General features: G+C 44.1%; 1 protein-coding gene across 1 annotated transcript in view; it reads left to right on the forward strand.

Annotated features, from left to right (window-relative positions):
* LOC118793124 (neuronal acetylcholine receptor subunit alpha-7-like) overlaps positions 1-24817 on the forward strand; it is a 74179-nt gene that overhangs the window by 17598 nt on the left and 31764 nt on the right. The window contains exon 3 of the mRNA XM_036551134.1: positions 13519-13658. Within this exon, the coding sequence (XP_036407027.1) occupies positions 13519-13658 (140 nt within the window). The remainder of the gene's footprint in view (positions 1-13518; positions 13659-24817) is intronic.

Genomic DNA, 24817 nt, shown 5'->3' on the forward strand with positions numbered 1-24817 from the left:
TCATATTTTCAAGTAAATTATATTTACCCTAGTATGTTATTTATATTTTTACATGTTTACAAATTTGTATGTGGTCAAATAATATAATCCTACTTAGTATATACATGGATAACAATTTAGCCTTGTTTCAACAATTAGTTTCCTGAGAAATACACAGATATATAAATGATCTCAATAAAATTAAAGCAGTTCTAAATGTCTGTGACAAGCTGGGCACTGTGAAATGCTCTTTGAGCGAGGAACTGTATCTGTGACTCACGTTATTTCAATTAAGTAACATTTCTGCTACTGAATCCTTTGCTTTTTATCCATTTTATTTGTTTCACTCCTTTTTGTAGCCTTTTATTTTTGTTTTTTTTAGGGGGCCAGTAATTTCAACAGAAAATCTTTGAACAAAGAACAGGAAGGCAGTAAAAAAATAAGGCCACTGAAAAAGGTCATTCATAAAAACAGCATCTTGGTGAATCAGGCAGAGATTAGGATGTATTGTCCAGGATAATTGATTGCCCCTTGCCATGCCCCCATCGCTTCAGCTCATCGCTGGTGAACTCCTGACCCCCCTTACTTCTCTCTTTTTTCCCACCCTAAATTTGTCTACGTGGCCCTTTCTTATTATGAGGACACCGAAAGTGTGTTTCAGCTTCCAGCTCTCTGGTGGGAACACTCTTTCCCACTCTTGACGGGGCCGGCAGACTCTCCTGTATTTATAGCTAAACAGCCCCCCGGTGAGAACTTCATTGCGTATTTATCGATCGCAGGGAAACAGCGGAATGATAGAGTGATGGAAGGGGGTGGGTGGGTGGGGGGGGGGGGGCCTTCGGTCTGGCATCATAAATCCTTTCCCCGTTTTATTTTTTTTCTGCGTTGATATTGCCGCTTACATTGTTATTGATTTCCCACCCCTGCCCCCAACGGCAGCGAGCATCCAATTAGGCTCTGATGAATGGAGATAAGCAATGAGTCACATCGAAATCGATACAAATTTACGGCACGGCGCCTCGGCGTGGTCACACCTTCACCTGGATTTTGATTGCTGCGGCCAAGGGCTGCGAGATGCAAGTGAGGCAATTACTGCGGCCTCAATTGTCACATCGCAACAACATTTATTTGGTTGGCAGATGCCGCCCTCCGTTGGAGCCTATTAGGAAACAGCTGTTTAAAGCGGTCGGTCGATAATGCTGTTAGTAATAGGAAAGGTCTTGGCATTTTCGGTGGCACGCGTATCGTGGCACTGTTCAATATGACACGAGCCAATAATATAAAAACAAACTGTCGATAAGTTTCGCATTCAGAAAGCTCCGTGACATCCATAGTTATCACTCTTCAAAGTCAAAGTCAACTTTATTGTCAATTCTCCAATATGCACAGGACATACGGAGGATTGAAATTGCGTTTCTCTCAGGCCCACGGTGACAATACAACAGTTCGACATAACACAGTGACACTGAGAGACAAGAACAAGAATTTTCACAGAAACAAGCTACAAATATTTACAGCAAGGGCATCAAGGTAGGTTTAGAAATATAAAAATATAAATATAAATATATAAATATAAATACAGATTCCACAGGAATATGATGTAGACTGTTATATAAGTAAAGTGACTGAGCAGATCTGTGTGAGTTTGCGTGTGATTAATGTTGGGAGTAGGAATGGGTGGAGAATAGTCCAGGCTTCAGTATGGGGGGGGGGGGGGGATGTGGGGGGGGGGGGGGGGGGGGAATGTGAGAAAGAAAATCTTTGATTCCGTGTTTGCTTCTGTGTGGTGGGAATATAGCTTTTTGTACTGTGGAAAGTCAAGATATTCAATCACCTGAAATCGGCGCAAGTCAGAAGTACTAAATAAGCACGCTTTTGCTCCCTGTGCAATTTCTGTTGCATGTGGCTGCAGTGTTATATGAAATTGCAACATCCATATTGCCAGTGCACCTAAGGATACTGTATACACACATACACCAAAAAGACCCACCAGCTCATGAATAGTTCTTCTGTGTTGTGCACAATGTCAAACAGCATGCACGTTAAATTTCAAAATGGCTACCATCCCATGAGACAGCCAACAAGTATCACTGACATTAGTCCCCTGAGTTGCTTTTTGATGTACTGGGTTTGGGTTCACAGGCGAGTGCTATTTTAGTGACTCACCTGGTTATTTTAGTGACTCACCTGGTTATGGGATACTGGGTGACTTACAGATTGAAAAGTACCTGATGACATCACAGGCAGCTGTATGTGAGGGGTGTATGTGTGCCTTACACTGTAGACTTGCTTAGCACACCTACAGAACTTACAATTTTACATGCTAGCCATTCATACAGCTGAATATTTTACAAAGCCTGTTCATGTTAAGCACATTTTCCAAAGGCCAAGATTATAATATAATCTTTGGGTTATAAACCCTGCTCCTTCCTGCTACGCTACACTGCTGTCTATGACCCATATGGCTTATTCGCCAGTTATTTGTTACTCGCTGTCACTACTCTCTGCTCCACATCACTTGCATTCATGGTTAATGTTACCAAATTTTCCTTTTTCGTTTTTTCCTTTGGAAGGTCCTCTGCACGCGCAGATCTAAATCAGAGAGAGAGAGGGGGGTACAGTAGCATCATTCATACAGTGCGCGTTTGCTGACAAGCTCTGCGCGTTTGGCCATAGCCATCCGATTCGATTCCCTCAGCCTTCAGTCCTTCACTTGCATTAGCCAGCGTGGGCGTGTGGGAGAAGTAAACACATCTAGTTTGATCAAATCCGCAGGCACACATACATCTTCAAGTAGAAAGATGACACCAAAGAGTAATCTCTTTTACTTTGTACGAGTTACAGTTCGCGTTTCATAAAATTTATTGTACACTTTTTCATAAAACAAACAGCCTATATTCAATATCAGTCCTCGTTGTCCTGTTTCATTTATATATTTACCAGGGAGCTTCACAATTTTTCCTTGATAAAATGTCAAAAATATGGTGCATCAAATCTGATTTCATGTGTGCAGCCGGTCTGGAATGATCTCCAGCACATACAGTGAGATAACCAGCGCTGCTTAGCGCTGAGAATATACCAGGTTTTGGCAGGAGAGGCATTGCAGAGGGAAGACAAAGCAGTTTGAGAATTCAATTTCAGCACTATGTAAATGAGACCACACTTCCAAAAGGTAGCCCACTTCCCATTCCAACACCCTCTCTATGAAAGGAGGCACTGAAAATTGCAACAGGGTGACATCTGCATTTTTCTGCTCTGGTGCTGGCTTTCTTGTGCTGGAGAGCAGAAACCTATTTTGCAACTGTGTTTGCCTTCAGGTGAAAACCATTTGCAGAGATAAGACGTTTTCGAAATATTATGTTTTTATTTTTCTTATTATTTTTTCAAATGTAATCAAAAGGCTCCTTAAGGTAGTGTGTGTGACATTTGCTTTATATTTATATTGCATATATTTTGTGCTTCCCTCATTTTTGTTTTATAAACCTGCAAAGAAGGTTTTATGAACCCAGGGCCAGGTGCTGTACAACTAAGGCTGAAATGTTAAATTTAGAGACATTGAGGATCAAAGATTTTTGGTATCAAAGATTTTTGGTTTTGGTATTTTGGTATTTGGTATTGTGTGATTGCATATGAACATCTCAAAGAACTGAAGCTGAGGAGACTAATTGTATTATATGGCAATGGTAAATGATACCATATCAAGAAAGGAACTGGTTCTAAACCTTGATAAAAGGAGTAAAAACTACACTACCTTTCTCTTAATTACTTCTGTCATGCTCTAAGTATTAAAGTGTTTCATTTGTCATGCTTCAACATTTAAGGCTTAATTTCCACTCCTGTTCATATACAGCATATTTAAATATTCAGTTTGCCATGCTTAAAGTGATTAGTTATGTTCTGTGAAATCATGTGGAATTGTTGTGAAGCAGCATTTCTTTAAGTGTCATGTCAAAGTTTTTTATAAGAATAATGGTTGAATTTCTGTTCTCTTCTAATGTATTCTACTCTATTCTATTCTAATGTCATCATAAAAAATAGTGAAGATTTTGGTTATTGATAGTGCATCATTAAACCTTTTCCATCATGCAATGAAAATTTCTATGGAAACTCAGAGAAACACACCTGGATACTGTTTAACCATTTAGATTATTACACAAATGAAATAAATATTACATAGGAAGCACTGCACATATGACATAAAAATTACACAAATAATATTGCACCGATGAACTAAAATTAGCCTGCTTCCATAGGCCCATACCATTAATATCATGTGATAACTGCAACAATTATGAATATATTGGTTAATACACTAGGAGAAGTGCATCTTTTATTGCGTTATTTATTGAATTCCCTGCATGTGTTGGCTGCTTTGGTTCCGATTTAGAGAGCTCTTTTATCTTTGAGAAGCGCTCATTGTCACCGCAGTCTGATATTTGGGAGTTGTCCTCATTAACAATGTAGGAGCCTTTCTGGGTCGCGGCACTCTGCACCACCAACCTTTCTGAACGGGGGGCCTTTTTGTCCCGGCGCACCTCTGTGGCGCCTTATTCACGTTACCCCCCCTCCCCCACAAACCCCCACCCCCGCCTTCCAGGACACGAGGATCCCGTGGCCGGGACGGCGACGTCCTCCGGGACTCGCGCTGACAGATTCGGGCTGACTCATCCCGTTTGCCGCGGTAAGCATCGCATGGCGTCGGAGGCACGGCCTCCGCTGTGACCCGACAGAGCGGCCTGTTGTTCTGCTGTGTCTAACGCGCCAGCCAGGCCGTGCCAAACGCGGGGACGTCTGCTGTCAGCACAGCATTGTTTTTACAGGAGGCCCTGCCCGAATGGCAAGGCAGCAGCACACCGCGGCTCACTAGGCCGGTCCCATTAATAATCAATGGAGAGGAATGAGAAACATCAGAATAGGGTCTGGATTCAATCCTACAGCGCCGCGATTTTGCCCTCACTCTGAATAAGGAATTTAAGGGAAAAAAGAATAAAATCTAAATTTTTTTTGTATGTTGTGAAATATGCATTAGCTGGAATTTGTTCCTCAAAGCTAAGGACAAACCTCAATGTCACGGGACTGCCTGCCAGGCAAAAACAGTGGAATAAGTAATAGAGGATGCCGAACCAGGTGAATGTTTCTGCCGCAGCTCTCCTGATAGTTGATGCTGTCAGGGGAGGGGGAGGGGGAGGGGGGTTGATTCTGGATCTTTTCAGAATGTTTTCTCACAGGTTCTCTGAAACCACAGCCGGCAGAGTGAGTGTCCCCACAGGGCTGGCCCAACTCTACACTGGACTGTCAGAAGATATGCACCGGAGCCTGGTGTGTGATGAGTGATTTGTGGGGCGAGTCAGAGTTTTATTGAAATTCTGGCTGTAGTTCATGAATCGGGAGCATGGCTGTTTGTGAGGCGGCCAGCTGGCCGAATCAGCTGGGATTCAGGCCTGAATCGTTCACTTTCACAGAACATTCTAGAGAGGACAGAGCAGAGAAATTCCCAGGTTCACTAGATCTCAGGGCCTGTGCTGCTCAGTAAAGATAGTCATTCCAATTGATGTGAACAACACAATCATGAAGTTCTGTTTCATATTCTACAAAATCTGTCTATTCCCATCTCTCTCTCTCTCTCTCTCTCTCTCTCTCTCTCTCTCTTTCTCTCTCTCTCTCTCTCTTCATTTGGTTTAATTTTTTATTTGGTTTCATTTTTATGAGTTTTTTCCATATATTTTTAAGTATAGCCAAAGAAGAGAAAGTAAATAAAATTAAATTAAGAAAGTTAGAAGGAACGAGTTTGTCATCAACAAAAAAACTCCCTGTTCAGTGAAAGTTTTTAGATTTTCATTGGCGGTGCTTTCATTTCCCCTTTTAATGATGCGTCACGCTGGGTTTTTTTAGACTGACTTCACTCTAATGTCTGTTTAATCATGTCAACATGAAAGTTGAATGGATTGTACTCATTATAAAAATCCTGATGTGCACCTGTGCATGTTTATTAAACAAGCCCTGTATTTTATGAAAGTAACAACTATAATAACAAACCAAAAAAATGCATTCATGTAAGGCTGTTCCAGAACTTGAAGCTTTCGTTTTCAACCTGTGTGATTGACATCTGTTATTTATTAACTTAGAGCATGCAAAAAGCGTTAAACAAGCACGGCAAGTGAAAAGGGAAGTAAAGGAAGGAAGTAGAGAGAGAGGAGGAATAGAAGAGATTGATGGGAAACACTAGAGGGAGAAAGGCAGAAACATGCAAAAGGTGCATCCGTGCTTAATCACAGAGAAGTAAAAAGGGAGAGATTTGTGGATTGATGTTGGAAGAGACTGAAAGAGAAGTGCAAGATCTTTCAGAATGGATGCATTCCCACGTCACTGACCCTGGACCAGTTTCAGGTTTCGCATCAGATGATTGGGGTCAAGGACCAGAGTTGGCAGTGCTGGGTGGCATCATCTACATCTACCCAGCGCTACAGGAATTCAATATAGGGGGCCTCTGCGTGTGTGTGTGCGTGTGTGTGTGTGTGTGTGTTTATTTTTCTCAAATGTAGAATGTGGAATGTTAGATTAACTCTCACTGCATTCCGAGCTGCATTAGATGTGAAAACACTTCCAAATGGAAGAAATAAATAAAACTTTTTCTCTTTTCCTAATCAAATCGGACACTGCGGTCAGCTGGAATGGTGTTCATTTGTTTTACTTTAGCGCGCTGAGGCACTAACGTCTGCTTTGGATCTTAATTAAATCAGCATTCCTGCATACGCTGTGTGACGTCCCTCTGGACACGTGCATGTCTCCACCAGCCACTGTGTGAGCAAGCGTTAAGCCAGGCACTCAGGCCCTCAGCCAGATATGTGCAAACATGTGCATTACTTTAACACGTACAACCTAAGTGTACCTTCGGACACATGGGAAACGTAAGCCCAGTTCAAGGGTTTCTTCAGCACAGGAGGCTGAGTCGGCGGATCGGAAAAATGCGTAATGTCAGGGCTTTGTCAACAGGAACAGGCCTCTTGCGGTGGTCTCCTTGCCAAGTCGCCCAGGTGCGTATCAAGCAAAACAGAAGTTGCACATTTTGACAAACGCCCGACTGGAGGTCAAAGCAGAAAGTCTTTTGACTGTGCGCCTGGTAATTAGAGAAGGTCAGCCTTGCGAGAAGCCAGCGGGCCTCGGTGCTGTCACGCTCATCCATTCAATACTCTCTCATTTCAGTTTACTGCGCAATCAATGCTGCCAAAATGACAGCATACAATAATGGTGGTTGAAGTAACAAACTTAATCTATTGTCTCTTGTACAAATGACACTTGGGCCTTGTACAAATGACACTCTGGCTATGTCCTCAGGTTCAAAATTACAAGAATAATAGAAATATTAATACATTTAAGTATCAGGTAGAAATATAAATGTTTATATTGATACACATACATATTTGATTTTAAGCAGGGCTTTGGATATGCAATTTGGGTTTTGTATCATATTTTGCTTCCTCAGATAGGGGTTCATGGCTACATGCATAGAAACCTCCACATTACTATCTCCAAAAACAGGTGCTTATAGGTTTATACTTCAGTTGGTCTACATAATGACATGACTTAGACTCCTGTTTCCTGTCCTTAGTGCACAACATCTATGTCCAGCTACAGAGATAAGCTTCTGTTTTTTATGAAGTGTAAAGAAAACTGGAATCAGATTATGTGTAGGAGTAACATGCTTTATAAAAACGCCCATCAGTGGAAACTAAGGGAAACATCCACCCCTGTGAAGTAGCATATTTATGCATGCACTGGCATACATAAATTTAATGGGAGCATCCCCAGCACCTCTCTGTCAGACACACATTATGCACTGAATGTTGCAAATGATAAATAGTGGAGGTTGTGTTTGAGATGCCAATATCGGCAGAGAGAAGCAGCCAGTTTCACAGGTAGACTCCCTCTGGACATGACACCAGCCAATAGCAGGTATGCTACCCCAATCCATCCTCATCACGCAGGGTGTCACTGGGAGAGGCAACCGATACCTCATTAAAGATTTTGTTATGACTTTTGGGTATTGGCTGGGGGTTTGAAGGGGTGTTGTCCACCCGTGATAGCAACGGCTTGACTCTTAGACCACACCGAGGTCTAAGAGTCGAGCAGTCACCAAGGCGAGTGTTCCGTACATCACAGTTAAAGCCACAAAACATCATTAGAGCACTGAAGTCCAATCTCAGGTTAAGCAGTGGCATTTTTTACACTTCAAAAAAGCTGCTCAGCACCTGCATGGCTTCATCAGAATGTTCTATCAGATAAATGTATGCTATGGTATATGAATTGGTAAATATGCAAGTCTCCCTGGATAAGGATAAACAAAAATGTTGTAAACAAAATGCCTATTGTTGTTCAATGATCAGTACTTTCACCAAACGTGTTAGATTGATGCTTGAAGTCAGTTTAGTTTTCTGAAAAAGGGGAGCAAGTGTTTGAAAATGACTTAGTGTGCATAGTTGAACTCAAGCCAGTTGCCCTTAAAAGGCTGACATGATCATGTTATCAGTTCAAACACTATGACTTGCTTTGTCTTTTTGTGAAGACATAATTTCTTTTTTAACGTATGTTACAGGTTAGAATGATCCTTTACATTAATCAGTACATAAATGCCTTTATAATACCTTAGTAAAGGTAAATCATTGAGTATCAGGACAGGGATGCAGACCTTTTTATATAGTTCTGTCACAATATTTTTCATTTCAACAGAGTAACTGAGTTACATCTATAACTATTTGTTTATTACATTTTTAATGTAGTTTTCAGTTAGCATGCTTCCTGTATGGCTGAATGCACTGAATAAAAGAATCACATAGAACTGTGGAAATGTCTGTTCCAGAGATCAGAGCTATTATTTCTACTAAAGACATTGCATTGAATATAAGCGGTGTAGAGGAATGGAAGTGAGTATGTTGTTAAATCAGTAGAGCAGCTCATGTTTTGCTTTGATTCTATCATTCTGGTTATTGATCATTAGATTTGCAATAGTCTCTCGTGGGACTGATCTCAGTGGTGGTGTGAATTGTATGCAGTTTCATCAACAGTGGTGATGAGACGGAAATACTGTAGCCTTAAGGTGTCCAAAAATTTCTATGAGAAGTAAAGACAGTGAGCGTGTGACCAGAAACCTGATGTGTTAGAAATATGCAGAGTCATGGTGTGCTCAGCTTGTGAAATGTGTTTATGTCACCAGCCACAATCACATGCACTGCTCAGCATCAGCTGAATGTTACCCGGTGGGATAGTGTGTGCTTCTGGTGGTCAGTTAGCTGGCTCTATTACATATGGAAATAGCACCTGGAGTGTATTGTAAGCAATGAACAGGGTGTTAAAAATGTGACAATTGTCCTTGGTCACAATCTTGCCTGCCAGCCAGCTATACCAGAGGAATAGTGATATGGAGGATCTTAGGAGACAAAGCAGACCTAGCTAGGCAGCTAACAAGGTCAAGTTAATTTGATACGGCCTAGTGACCTTGCTAAGTAGGTAGCTTGTTACAATGACACTGGCAACATGGTAGCTAACTTTAGCGATTTGCAACAGAAGAGCTACTTGGGAAAGAGCAATCAGAAGCAACACTGTTTTGGTACTGTGTATAACAGTTATGAAGTGTATGGGATTTGTACTGCCAACCACAAAACCTGGCGGATGGCATAACTGTCCTTTAAATATGTTAAAATATTTCAGTGCTATTTAGGAATTTTTCATCTGCTAAACCAAAGGGAAGATTCAGACACATATTTACTGTTTTACTGTTTTTTTTTTTTCTCGACTGTTGCGATGTGTCTTCTTTAATAGTCCTTCGTGCCTCCATAAACCGCACCGCAGTGGCACTCCTGAAATAATGGGCAAACGCGCGAGCTTGTTCATGATGGGGGAAATAACGCTAACGGATGCATATAGTGCACATTCCGCCGAGTGTCACATTGGGTTTTACGGTTATCACGCCGAAACACGGAGCGAGACAGGGAAGCTCATTTCATGCTAATGAATGTAATCTGGCTTTCTTAGATGCCACCCTCCTCTGTTCTCCTGCTGAGATGGACAGGGGCAGCCGCCTTAAAACCATTCCGCTGCATTGTGCACGAATCACCCACTTCAACAATTATGGAGGTATCACTATAAATAACACACTTTATTTAGCGCTGTAATACAGCATAACTATTGCTTAGATGTGTTTATGTGAGACCTTGGGGTTTTTGTGTGTAACATATTATGCTGAGAGAGAAAAAGTCAAATACATTAACCCTACAGGGATTTCTCATGTATGACATTTGGAACTCATTTGAGAAACTGTAGAAACTGAAACTTATTTTTCAAGTAACATTAAATCAATCCTGTTCGCCTACGCTAGGTTTTTCCAGGCCTACCTCTGCCACATGTGCAGATATTAATTTCTGACCTTGATGGCTTAATTTAGTCTCAGTCAGAACTTGTTCCTCTTATCTCTGTAGGAACAGGCAATTAAAACATACTTTAACATCCGGGCCCAAAGCTCAGGACCCTTTCGTGAGATTATTTAACAAGAAGAAGGGCAGCTTTCCATAATCTGGCGGGGGACGGATAGACAGTGACTAAATGAATAGAATGATACTCTGTACAGGTGTTCATGTGTCTGGGGGGGTGGGTGGGCAACAGCCATCTGTGTCTCAGCTCTTTAGACTGTAGCAGAATAGGTTTCCTGACATGATAAAACTCAGTAGTTGGCACAGCACCATTCACAAGGAGGCTATTTTTCCATCCCAGGTGCATCCTGGGAGTGGTTTAAGGACCACAGGAGGGAACGGCTGTGCTGCAAAGCTCCTGTGAGCAGCATCAAGCCATGCTCAGCTAATACCAATGTGATAAGACAGTTATTGAATGCCTCATGGTGTCATTGAAAGTGAAAGTACTGTGAGGAAATGTCTGTAACGAATCTTTCCAGGAAAGACCTGGTCTGCTTTATGAAACTTTGTGTGCTGAAGCTTTATGGCTTACCTGCCTTAATGAATTTCAATGAATACAGTTATTGAGACACTACAAAATATGCAATCCAGAAGTTGAAGAACAAACTTTGCAATATTAGTTTCAATAATATATCGGAAAGTGTTGCTACTTCCTGCGTCTTTATGCATATGTTCAAAACTATCCATTACATATGGGGATGTAAAGTACATTGGGTTATATAAAACTACTTAACTTTTTATAGTAAAAATCTATTGTGGTAGTTTACTTGTAGAAGAATGAAAATGGAGATGCAATATGGTAATAAGAGACTTAAGTCAGAATTTAGATGGCAGCTGTTCGTATTTACTCTATGCATCTGTTCAGTTTAACATTGCATTGAATAATGACAGTCATTACTGTTGAGAAAGTGAGAGTGCAGAAGCCAGTACGCTGGAGTTTATCTTTCACTTTTCAGGAGCAGAAAGTGAGGGATGGAGAGGGATTTGCATAACACATCAGACACATTAAAGTGGGATTCTGACAGTAATGCTTCATTAGGGCATTGTTCAGTGATCAGCTTTTTGGAACCCTTTTCAGAAATAAAGTAAACAAATAATAATCCACTTTTCTTCATATTGTTTTTCTTATTATCAAAAATAATGATGCAGTAGATATGGATTTACATACAATCAAAGCGTGAAGGTCTTGTTTGATGTGGTTGTAGCGGCAGTTTTATTTGGTTTGGAGCCCGACGAAGGGATTGCACCTTGCCGTGGGCTGAGGTCGTTGACCCCCCAGGTAGACATCATAAAGAGGGAAAAGAAAGGGTGAGATGGGGTGGAGGGGGGATGCCATGAACAGCCAACACAGAAAGAAAATGATAAATGGGATTTTTATGGTCCTGGAAAGGACTGTTTTGTCTAGGTTTGGTTAATTGTGTAGGGATTGTCTGACAATTGTCCTCCCAAGTTTTCATTTGGAACTTGGAAAATTTGGAACGCTAGTTGTAACAGTTAACAGATTAACATTTATTCATTTGGCAGGATATTGAGTTATAACAGCTGCAGCTAGTCCTTGTTACCATTATTATTTAATCTCCTCTCAATACTAATCATGATCTTATTGATCTAGGTATCCTTGAAATTGGTCCATCTGTATACTCATTGCACTACACAGTTCATTGTGTTAGTTTTTATTAGCCTGATTGCCAAGCTTTGGCAATGCATATAACAGAGGTGTTACGTCCGTAAAGCACTTTTAATTATGTTAAATGAATTGAGAGCTTGAGAAAAAGAGATGGACATTAAAACTAACAGAGAATATGCAGCCTACGTACGCACGCGCGCGCGCGTGTGTGTGTGTCTGTGCGTGACGGCATTGAGAGGGATTAAAAGAGTGAAGGGAACAATGTGTTGCTTTGTGCGAACCTAGATAAGAGCTGATTCTCTTTTAGATAGGCTGCTGCTACATTTACTCCAGTCAACAGAAGTTAGCAGAAATCAGGCATATAAAGCATTGTCACCCATCTCCCACGAAAAAGAGCAGTGAGCAAAAAAAGGATCCAGTATTGCCACCGGCCTCGTCAACCGTTCCGTGTATAGAGCGGAAAGGGTACAGAGAAATCGTTGCGGCGTCTTTCTCCTCCGGGGAAAAATTATGAGGCGCCTTGTAGTTCGCCGGAGTTACCCGGAACAGCAGTGTTTTCTGCCTCGCACGCCTGGGGCAAGCGCAGAGCCGGGAAGATCTGTGTGAATTCCCCTTCCTTTCACAGTGTCGCGCATTTAGGGAGGAAACGCGGCTCTCGCTTAATGTTCGATAAGAGAGTTCACTGGGCTGCGCATCCAAAAATACCAGAGACCACACATAAAAGGGTTTTATCTCTCAGCTGAGATCGAATTTCGCAGGGTTGACCCAGACAAAGTAGGCGAGTAGGGAATACGAGGGATTGCCAGGACAATCAAATGTGGTGTTGGTGGTGGTGGTGGTGGGGGGGGGGGGGGGGGTTGGGGGTTTGGATTAGCGTCCAGATTGAAAGAGCCTCACTACCATGACGACAGTAGGGTTAATCTAATTTTCACAACAGCTGTTCATCAGCTGCTTTTTAAAATTATGTCATCAGTGTACTGGTTATTCCATGCACTTCCCATTGTAAAACAGCGTTTTCAAAATGGCACTCCCCACAGTGTGTTTGAAGTGATGATAATGTGCCATTAATGTGGTGTTCTCATATTTTCAGTACATGAGTTTTATACACATTATCTAATGTATTTTCTAGCTTGAGCTTTATTAATGCAGGTCAGGTTGAATGTCACACTCAAGGGCTCAACAGCAGTGCCCCACCTAGGGACTGAAACCTTTTCCACTCCTCTTTAACCACTACACCATTGTATCACCCTGCCATACATAAGAAATAGGACATATGAAAAATGCAAGGATACAAATTCAGTTCATGGCAACTGGCCCAACCTAACTTGACAGTTCAGTGAATTGTGTCTTTTATTTCCAATTGGTTTGCATTTTTTGTTAAGACTGGCATGGAGAGCTGGTTCCTGCTCTGTTGACCTCTCTCTGTCTCTCTCCCACACGCACGGACAGGGTCTCTGCAGGGGGAATACCAGAGGAAACTGTACAAGGAGCTGATGGCCGACTACAACCGACTGGAGAGACCAGTCGCTAATGACTCCGCCCCCATCCTGGTGGAGCTGGGCATGACCCTGCTGCAGATCATTGACGTGGTGAGTCTGAGGGGAGATCACTGCGGAAAGGGGTCAAAGGGAGATTCCGTTGGGTAGTAGAACCCATTCCAATCATGTAGCAGTTCTTGCCTTGTAAGGGCTGTTGACTTGGAATATGTTTTGTGCATACAACTTAATTTAAAAATGATGGTCACTCATGTCATAATTTCAGCTCCCTTGTTAAATGATGAGTGGAAGGCCATGATCTCTTCAGAGCAAAGCCTGAGGTGCATTCAGAGCATCCCTGGTTCTTTGAGAACCAGCATCATATCCGCTGCATTTCCGGAAAACATGCTCTTAGTTTCAGAGTAGTCTTTTATCGTCAATCCATTATACGTCCCATTGGCAAACAAAGAATGTTTTTTCACAACTGTATTTCTTTGATGTGAGAGGAATGCAAAATGGACCGGACCAGCAGCAAAGTGAAAATCACACTTTGAAAGGCTCGCTCACTGCTTTTTAAATGTTTCTGCCATTTTCCTCGGGAAAGAATTGCGCTCCGCCGGGTTATCGAATGCAAATGGAGACCGATAAAAAATTCATGCCTTGGTTATGAAAGGGAACACGGCGTCTTTTGGGTGATGCACTTCTGTCGCCATCCTCGCCACGCCTTACGTGATTCGGAAACGCCACACAGACGGACCGACCCTCCGGTTTGTTTGCGCGGTGGTTCGAGATGAGAACAGCACTGCGACCTTTCAATCTTTTGGCCCACTCGGACTGAGTGCCGCCGGCCTTAGAGCACAAATGAAAAGATTTGTTCATGCTTAGAAGTGGACTTGAAAGGACTGTAACCAAAATTCCACTCTCCAGAGTGTGAAGTGTGAAGGGAGCTATTTTCTCCATTCACAGCACATCCTCAGTGTGTGACCCGTAACACAGCCAACTGCACCTTGTCGCATGGAGTTTCGGTGCCAGATAAGGGCTGGCTTTATCTAGAAAACCACAATCAAAATGTTATTTTAGATCTGAACAGATATACAAATGTCGAATGATAACGTGAGATAAGCTTATCATTTTACAGGGAATAGCCGTAGGCAGGATCTTATTTACAAAGAGACCACTGTGTTAAATGGCTGGGCTTTCCTGCTTTAGTCAGTGCGTTCTTTTAATCAGTGAAAATGAGGGAAATGCTGTCTGAGTCGCCCAGCCCCGATTTCCTTTGCAGCGCGCAAGCTCAACACCCCTCCGTCTGTTCCATCATAATCCCTTTTTCTCCTCTGTTTTACTGCCTCTACCCCTCCCCCCCTTCTCTCTGGTTCCCCCTCCGTCCCTCCCTCACTCCTCCCTGTCTCTCTGCCTCTGTTTTTAGGCACGTCTCTCCTGGTCACCGCCTCTGTTCCTTTCGCTCTGTGACAGCCACATTTGCATGGCATAGCTCCCTGGCAGCCATTACACGGGCCTCCGGTTCTGCGCTTGTCAGTACGGCGGCTTCTTAGCTGGCTTTGTTTTGGCAGTCCATGTGCTCTTGTTTACTGTTTTCCCCTGTGTTCCAGCCCTGCCCTGTTCTCCGCCCTGTCTCCGCCCACTTGTGCTTCATCACCCGCCTACCTGCACACCTGCATCTCATTCCTTCATCAGACTCGCCCTATATATTCCCTGTTTGTTGAGTGTTCTTTGCTAGTTCGTCTCAGTTCATCTGTTGCGCTACAAGCTGCTTGTCCTGTTTTGCCTGCCTGTTCTTGCTGATTTTTGCCTGTTTCTCTGACCTTGTTGTTTGGATCTGCTTTTGATTTTGTTCGCCGTGATTTCCCTGGTTTTTTGACTTTGCCTGTTCAGACCTTGTTTTTGGATTTCGATTTGGATTCATTAAACTCCCCTTGTTCATCGTGCCTTCCTGTCTGCGCCTGAGTCCCTGCCTGAGCTCCCTGACAGCGTTCTAACATGCTCGTGTAGTACCTTTCCTGCACGCGGTTCTGAGCAGGCCCACGGTCATCCCTCCTCAGCCCGGTGACTCAGTGTGACAGGGTGCCAGGTGTGGCCACCGTGCCGGATGGCAATCATATACGACTGACACAGAGAGATCAGCGAATTGTCCAGCAGCTATTTACCTCCCTTAACAAGGTATTGCCAAGAAACATGTTTTTTTTATTTTAAAAAGGTAACCAATGAAAAGATAAGCCCAAACTGGGCTTGCTCAACCTGATTCTGTATTAGCTCACCTGCAACTGTACCCAGTTGCAGGTCAAATGATGGGGAAAGCTTATACATACACCAGCCATGTCAGGAAATATGTGGCACCCACCCCCCAAACAGCGCGGGAGCAGTGCCTTTATACAGGCCTGCTGATGAGACAACAAGTGGCAGCTGTAAGTATCAGTGATGAGCTGCATTTGCTGCTATGCCTGTTAGTAGGGCTGACGCTGTCTGTAGTTCTGCATTGCTCCTGTCATTAGGGGGTGGTGCTGTCCATTGTCCTGTAGCACCCCTGTGAGCATGACCAGGCAAATGGAGTGCTGAACAGACAGTGGCTGGAGTGTCCTAGACCTGGGAGTAGCTGCTTCTACCCAGCACGAACCGATTTTTAAGGCACGGTCCCATACTGGAACTAACAACCCGTGTTGTGCTTAACAAAGCCATTCCAACACCCATAAGAAACGCACCATTATAAGGCTTAGGGTAGCGCTCCCCCTCTTTCCCATTCATTTTCATTTATTTATTTATTAATGGCAGGCTTCAGCACTGTTGTTTCAATATGCAAAATCACGTTTTTCCCGTCTGAACAAACATGCACGCACAGATGCAGACACAGACACAAACACACACACACACACAGACACAAACACTGAAAGACACACACACACACACACACACACACACACACACACACACACACACACACACACACACACACAAACACTGAAAGACACACACACACACAGACACAAACACTGAAAGACACACACATACACACACACACACACACGAACACACACACACACACGAACACACAATCATCCGCCCGCATTGCGTGCCTCTGACCAGCCCTCGCCGAGTGCGACCGTCAGACGCCCGCAGTCAGGGCTCCTCTGGCGCCGGCCGCGGCGACGGCGGCGGCGGGGCGTCTGGAGCGGCTTCAGTCGAGTCAGCTGTCTGCGGTGTCCTACATACAGCGGCGCGCGAGCGGGGGCCCCGAGACGCGTCTCGGAGCTTAGTGCGCCCCCGTCCTCTTCACAAGCTTCACAAGCCGCCAAATCAGGGGCCGCCCAGCTGTCACAGCTCATCAGCAGAGCGCCGCTCAGCTCGGACGACATCATTCACTCTTTTGATTCAACGCTCAAAATCTGGCTCTCGTTTTTTCCCATGGTGCACTGAGAGAGATGGCCTGCTTTTTTTGTTAGTTAGTTTTTTTTTTTTTGTAACTCTGATCATCGGAACAGGCCAGACTGTGGCGCCGAGGGTAACTGCTGTCTGTTTTGGCGGGCCCCCGGAGGACGGACAGATCTTCCGCTCTTCCCCTCTTCCTCCTCTGCAGTGAACTCGAATGCCCCTGAAGTTTTGGAACGGCATTAGCTCCATAATCTCCATCTGCAGCGGAGACAGGAGTGAGAAACAGGGAACAATGCTGTACAGAAGCACAGGGGAAGGGATAAGAGAGGGTAGAGGCTGGAGAAAGACAGAGGTCAAACATTCTGAAAGCAGGAGGGGGGCTGAGCTGCAATGGAAAGGGAAAGAAAGGAATCTTGTTCTGCACACACCTCCACCTCTTGCCGTCACTTACATCCAGAGGAGCACGTGAGTTTGCTGCAGAAGGTGACATCGCTGCCTCGAGCCAGGACAAGATCGTGACATCACCGCTCATGAAGGGCTGTGTTCAACCTTAAATGGGTCATCTTGGCTGTTCAAACCCTTGTTTGATATTGGCACTAAATAAACATTGTTAGTGAAGCTACATATTTTTATACTACATACTTTTTGGAGGCGACACCTGCATTTTCTTCCCTGCATGTTTTACTTTTTTTGTAGGTCAAGGAAGTATTTTGAGTTTTGTTGGGACGGTCAGTTAGTATTCCAACGAGCTCCATTTGAGGAAATCAACATTGTGTCCTTGTAGAATCGCAAGCTGGGTGGGCTCTCGCATTTCGGACTCGCTGCACTTTCTCAGCTTGACCTTCTGCACCTTGTTCATTTGCATGCGTGTCATTGTGCTGTGTTTACATGACACTGCCACACATTCTGCCTGAACAGGTCAAAAGCATGCTGGTCCTCTGCTTTAGGCAGTTGCCTTCTTGTTCTTGTTCCACTGAAAAAAGATCTCCTTTGTTTTATGGTGCTTGAATCTGATAAAACCACATATCCGTTGCTGTCAAAAAAGCTACCGCAGAGCGCAAAGTGGAACAGGCTGTGATGGTTATCACCCTTGTAACTCATTCATCAGCAGCTAACCAACACCCAGACTCTTCTGTTGGTAAAGCTTGTTGAAGTTTGTGGGCACGAAAACAGTAGATGACACTTTGTGATTGGATCCAGCAGTCACCAAGCAATTTGCTCTACTCTAATGAGCCCGACCTTTTCGTCTGGTGATTGAAGGAAGCTCACAAGTGTGTCATACTGGTTCATGCCACCTCGAAGCCTGAGACATCACACATTTCCGATATCCTCTCCCTGTCTGCTCCAACAAAGGCTTGGAAGTCTTTGTAAAGTTGCTGCCTTTTTGTGAACTTTTTGAGAAATGATTTTGAGCGTCTCTGGAATTGTTCCACTGCTATCAGAAGCACTTTGCAAGCATTTTGCAAGGGCAACTTTGTGACAGCTGCAGGGAATATGAGAAATATTAGGCTGCACTTTCTTCAAAACATTAAAGAATAGTTTTTTTTCCCCGTTGTTAGATTACCTCCATCTGTTGCGACTGCCATTATGCTTAATGACGGATTGTTTTCTTCTGCAAAGAACAACAATATTTTAGTCAAAATGGGTTCTGCATAAATTTTGGGAACATCCACTATGTGATTTTAAACTTTACTTTTCAAATCGCCTCATCAGACTATGTTAGTACAAGAGCAACCTTAGGGGTTTTAATAGCATCAGTGGATTTATCTATTTGCACAATGGCTTTTTTTAAAATTTTATCCATCAGGTTTATTCTTCTTTGCTGGCATCTTTGTCCTTTTACAGAGCGCGCTTCATTTCTTTGTCTGAAGACCTGTCTGAAACATAGTCATTTAGGTCATTGATGAAACTTAAAGTTGAAATGTGTTGAGGATTTTATCAATAAGGATAGTTTTGTCTTACAAAAAGCCCCTAAGTGTTGCTGAGTGCTGCAGCAAGCTGTGGTTTTTTTATAATCAGACATGTAATCTGACTATTCAAAGCCCTATTCCATACCATAACTCTACCCTCAACCTCAACTTCACCTATGCCCAATGCTCACCCTAAAATAGTGAACCCAAGCTGGTTGAAATTGGTGGACACAAAAAGTAGACAACACTTTGTGATTGGGTCCAGCAGTCACCCAGCTATTTGCTCTACTCTAACGAGCCTGTTCTTTCCGTCTGCCTCCTTTCAAAGAATGACGCAATCCATGTTACAATGTACAGTGACAAAGAAATCAAAAAGCTTTCTGAAGATATGCTTAAGGAGAAGGTAGTTAAGTATGTAACTGCAGTATAATTAGGCTGCTAAACTGCTTACCTAGCAACAGCATAACCCAGTGTTTTTTATTGAAGCTTTCTCCCTCTGTTATTGTCCAACTAAGTGCTGCATTTTCGACAAACACAACCCGGCAGAGATGCACAGGGAAATATTGACCCTGATAGATGTGTGTTGTGTCACAGAGGAGAGCGTGCATCCCTCGCCTGTTCAGTGCAGGCCGCTGCTGTCCTGGAGACCCAGATGGCGGGGAGCCCGCAGCGCGCGGCTGGGACAACTGGGAGAGCGTGAACGCATCACTACCCCCTAATCGGTTCACGGGCCGGGACAGCTGCCACGGGTGGGGGCGGAGGGGGGAGATGAGAGAGAGAGAGAGAGAGAGAGAGAGTCCTCGGTAAACACGCGAGGTCGAGCGGCGGCGGAACAAGCCGCTTGGGTTCGGCTGACCGGGCGCTGGCACTGTTCGGCGGTGCGCCTCTCCCGAGCGGGGGCGGGCCGCCTCCCGGTGACCCCTCAGAGGGAGACCTCGTGTGTTCTGCAGCCCCGGTGCACAGCCTGGCAGGGGGACAGAGAGCTCTCGCTCGGTGACCTTCTTGATGGCCCGTCGGCTCTGTTTGGGGAACTCACTGGAGGCGTACCGTCAACAGCCCTAAACATTACCCCACGTGGCTTCCTAAAATGGGATCAAGTGCACAGCACTGGGAAAGGGATTCTTATGAACTAAGATGGATGCTGACATGCCGGCTATGCTGGGAAGTGGTAAAGCCTAACTACACAATGGCTAATCGTTCTGTGATGTGCTTCTGGGAGAGAAAGTGATCCTGGGTGTAGCGACAGAACAGCTGGCTGCCAACCCTGCGACCCCATGACCCCGTGACCCCAGCACCGCCTGACCCATAGGTACCGTCCACAGGGGGAGCGGCACCTGGGGATACAGATTTGGGTCAGAGGCTACCGCCTGGCGCTGGGATAGGGGGCTGGCCTCCGCACGTGCATGCTCCGCCATTTATGGCATCACAAGTATGGTAAACAGACAGCTCAGGTTCGCCGGGTCACCGGATGAGCATCGGTGCGGTGTAACAGCCCAGCTGTTCACGGTCCCTTAATGAGGTCAAAGCGCGGTTGTGCCAGGCTGTCAGGAGTTCCTTTCACTTTTGCTTTCACTGTTACGTAATCTGTCACGAGCAGAGCACGCTGAAGTCAGCTCTGATTAGTTGCATTGCCTTTTGAAAGAAGGTAACTCCAGTTAAGAGTTTCCTGTCGCAGGAATACTTAGTAAACTGAGTTAGGTGCCATATAGCCCATCTGCATTTGATTGGCCTTTCAAAGATACCCTTCTTCCATATGTATGCCATCTCTTTTCTTTTATTGTTTTTAAGATAAGAGACCTCTAATAGTATTCATGAAGCCCCCAAGCGTAAAAAGACATTTCCATGGTTACACATATGAAGTCAGTGCTTCATATGAGACCATTGTCTCACACTATACTGAGTTATGTACAAACCTGTCTTAAAGCAGATTTGCGTGCAGGTCTGTCCTAGTTACACACTGTGGGGCAGCACTCATGTTTTCATTCATAAAGTCATAAATCCTAACCTGTGGGTCAGGGTATCAGAGAGGTATGTCCTGAATTAACATACTGTTTCTCCATATGCATTACTCTATGTTACACTGGGACAGTTGTTCCCAATTGGAAGGTTTTGAGTCAGCCAACAAAAACAGTGGTGGATGGATGGTAGTTACCTGTACAGCACACGGCTGCCTCCTTCCCGAGGTGGGATTTCACAAGATGAGGAAGCAGAAGTGTGCAAAGTTTCATCGATTTATTTCCAGCCATCTTCTGTAGCAACACCATCTACTCGGGGGACATTTTGTAAATGTGTCCTACTTTATGAATGGAAAATTACAAAATTTCTAAACATGCTGCTTAGGTTTTAGTGCACACTGTGTATATTTTATTTCTTAAAATGATTACAATTTACTCATAAGTCCCACACAATGCAGCATTAATAAATAAATTGTAACCGTTTTAAGAAACTTGTGGAAATGTGTAACTTCCCATCACTAGATAACATATTATGTATGCATATTTTCCAGCTGCAGGCTTATGTGTTGTGATTAATTTTATTGCATTGAATTATACAGAAATATCTATTTTATGGTTATGGCAGTAAATTTTATGTTAGATGATGTGCAGAGTGCATAATGTGACCACGTCAAACCATCAGGAAAAGGCAGGGGGCAGCAGTAGTGTCACACAGCCATATCAAAAACGTGTCGGGACCTCTTCAGATGTTCACAGGAATCAGTGTCCGATGCGGCCAATGATCAAACAGGCTCCTTTGGAAGATCAGACAGGAGAGGGGCCACTTCTAAAAGGAGTGCTCAAAGCTGTCCATACTCAGGACAGATCAGATCTGACAGAATGCATTGCAGTGACTGGAAGGTCACTGTAGAGACAGTGTATTATCTCTACATTTGCTTGAATTAAAGTGAAATAAAAAAAGTATTTTAAAACAATGTACAATGGTTGCTAAGACCATATGCTAACGTGGAAAGCAAATGGATATGTGCTCACAAGGACCAAAGCACATTTTCTGAAGAGTTTTTGTTGGTTGGTAATGAAGTTTCCTAAGGAGGCCCTAGTGAGGTGACCCTGTGATGTGTTGTTCCTTTCTTGACTGGGGTGATTGCGCTGGCTGCTTTGAGATGGTAAAAGCCAACCAGCAAAACAGAAATAAATAGAAATATGAATTAAATAAGAGCAGATTCAGAGCAGTACAGTAGCACACACCAGCTTTCAGGTCTAGAACATTTCATGACTGATCAAGCAACAAAGGAGTCTCTTAACGATATAACATTGTATCAAAAAAAAAGTCGTGGCCATGTCTCTGTCACATATCTGACAGGAGGGTTGGACACAACTGGAGTTTAATTAGAAATCAGTGATGCGTTGTGTCCCTGGGAGTTTGGAGGACACATGCCGGACAGATGCTGGAATGTAACGCAGCATCAAAGCTTCATTATTTCCCTTGATTAAAGCAGTAATGTGTATGTTTCCATTAAAGCTTCCGCATTACATCTGAAAATGACTGGATTGCTGAAGCACATCGGAGTAAACATGTCGGGTAAACTGAATAGGTTTCCAGGTGCACTCTGCCTTGAGGTTGTACGCTGCGTATTGATCTGATGCATTGGGATGTCCTCTGCATATGTGCTGTGGTGACTGGGGCTGAGTGATCATTAAACTAAAACGCCGTGATGACAGCTGGACTCTTTTACCTCACCTCAGTTTTTTTTTCCTGAGATATTAACTTTGCTGAAGAGTCCGCTGCTGCTAATTGTGTCTTCCCAGTCTATTAACGTACGAAATGGAACACCACTGAGACGGGTCTGTGGGAGAGAACACAGTGTAGTGAGGAGGGAAATGCAGACCGGAGCAGAGGTGTAATTGGCATGCCCTCCACCGTCTGAAGAGGAGATTTTCCACGGCTCCCTTTGATTGGTTGCGCCGAGAGTCGGGGGACCCGGCTATGACTCATCACCCCGGTCGTGGTGGAAAGTCACGCCAGCCTGCAGCCCTGCAATTAATACAGTATCAGTGACTGCTTAATGAAGTCTCCCCGCGGGGCGATTAAGGCCAAGCCGGACCCCCCGCGCCGGGATGCAGTGTTAACTTTATGTCCTCCTTACTTTAGTGTCTTTTTCTTCGGCCGTTTGGCTGGCCGGTGTCCTTGGGAAGTTTGGCAAGTTTAAAATGCAAGAGGGGTTGTGTCTGGCCCTCATGTTAAAATGAAGTCACCCGAAAGGCAAATTAGAATGCAGCCAAAAAGACTTTAGAATTATATTCTGTTGTTCAGATAAAAAAAGAAACTGGTGCTAGAGTATGCTTAGAATAATTTCCAGTCTCCTTTAAAATATTAACATTGATATGACATTGACATAATAACATTGTTATTACTACTACCACTACTAATTAATGGCTGGGTGTCAGGCTTCAGTTTGAGCTTTGTGATTTGTCAGAAATGAGGGAAATACTGTAATATCTATTACAACACATAGAATGATGTATAAAACACAAAGAAACAGAGACACAGACTGAATTCACAGACTGAATTCCTTCCTCAGAAAAACACACACAAGTTTTTACTAATACTTTAATACTGTCAAACTGAAAAGATTTAAATGCTGACATGCAATCTTGATGCTTTGTCATGCCATGTCAAGGCACTGCAGCAAAGTATCAAAATGGAAATTCCAATACTATCTAATTCTACCCAAGATGCAATGCAAATGTTGTTTATCATTCATCTCCTTTATTCAACCCAGTTTTGGGATAATGAACTGTGCATTAGGCTTATTTCACTGCAATGAACTTTGCATGCTTGTAAACGAGATAAATGCAATAGCACTACAAGTCCCACAGTGCATTGCAGTGAAGTGAGCACTCATTGGGGGGCAGGTGCTACTCCCCAGACATCACCTGAGCAACCTGATGAACGACAGGGTGCCTGAGAGAGGTGAGATGGGGAAACCCTGCCTAACCTGCACGCCCCTATCCCTGGCGGAATGAAGCTAATTTTTTTGCCAATGTGGGATCCCGGTCATTGCCAGGAGATGACACGGACAGTCTCAAACCCGGGTCACAGTGTTCAGCCCGCACTCAAGACGAGTGCCTTGTCACCTGAGCCACTCGGGGACCCACAATTGGCAAATGTCGACAGTGCAATCACAGATGACTCAAATGTGGCACATATGGAGCCTACCCAAGGGGCTCCGTCTTGCCTTTCGAGGCAGCCCCGGCTATCTTACTGTAGTCTGCAATTAAGCGCCGGCCCTTCAAGTAGACATTTCCATGATTGTTCTACCATCACTGACATCATAAGCGTGATTCCCCCACAGCAGTGCTTTTGTTCAGCGAGTCAGACTGGCATTTAATACTGTGAGCCATGGTCTGGATTTATGCAAGTGCTTTTTATCACCTACTGGAGATAAAATGTCACCGCGCACCGCTCCGCCATGTCCTCTCACTCGGCGGCACTTAAACTAAGCACTGTGATTAGGCATCAAAGAAAGGATTCTAGGACAGATATATTGATCTCAAAAGTTGAAGTAATTGCTTAAAGGGAGAGAGAGAGAGAGAGAGAGAGCGAGAGAGAGAGAGAGAGAGAGAGAAAGACAGAGAGAAAGACAGAGAGAAAGAGAGGCCCTCACCTATTGCACAGGACTGTACAGGACACGTCTGCCACACAGACCCGATTGGAGTGAAAAGCACAGCCAGGTGTCCGAAGGCACAGCCGGATGAGGGATTCAGCAACCTGAGACTGTACGCATCTTCAGTGAAACGTCTTCCACAGTGGAGTTCGGAGTGCAGAGAGTGTACTGAATCTGTAGAGCGTGGGGCTCACATTTTAAATTCCCTTTGGGGCTATCTTATCCTCTATTCACTCCTTACAAAGCACTCACGCAGCTGCTTCATGCAATGTGCAATGTGTAGTCCCAGGACACAGGACAGTGGGAACAAGATGTAACATGGGCACATTTCCACATGTGTGGCACAGTGCAGTTCC

The sequence above is a fragment of the Megalops cyprinoides genome, chromosome 18 (assembly GCF_013368585.1).
Source record: "Megalops cyprinoides isolate fMegCyp1 chromosome 18, fMegCyp1.pri, whole genome shotgun sequence".
Taxonomy (NCBI): domain Eukaryota; kingdom Metazoa; phylum Chordata; class Actinopteri; order Elopiformes; family Megalopidae; genus Megalops; species Megalops cyprinoides.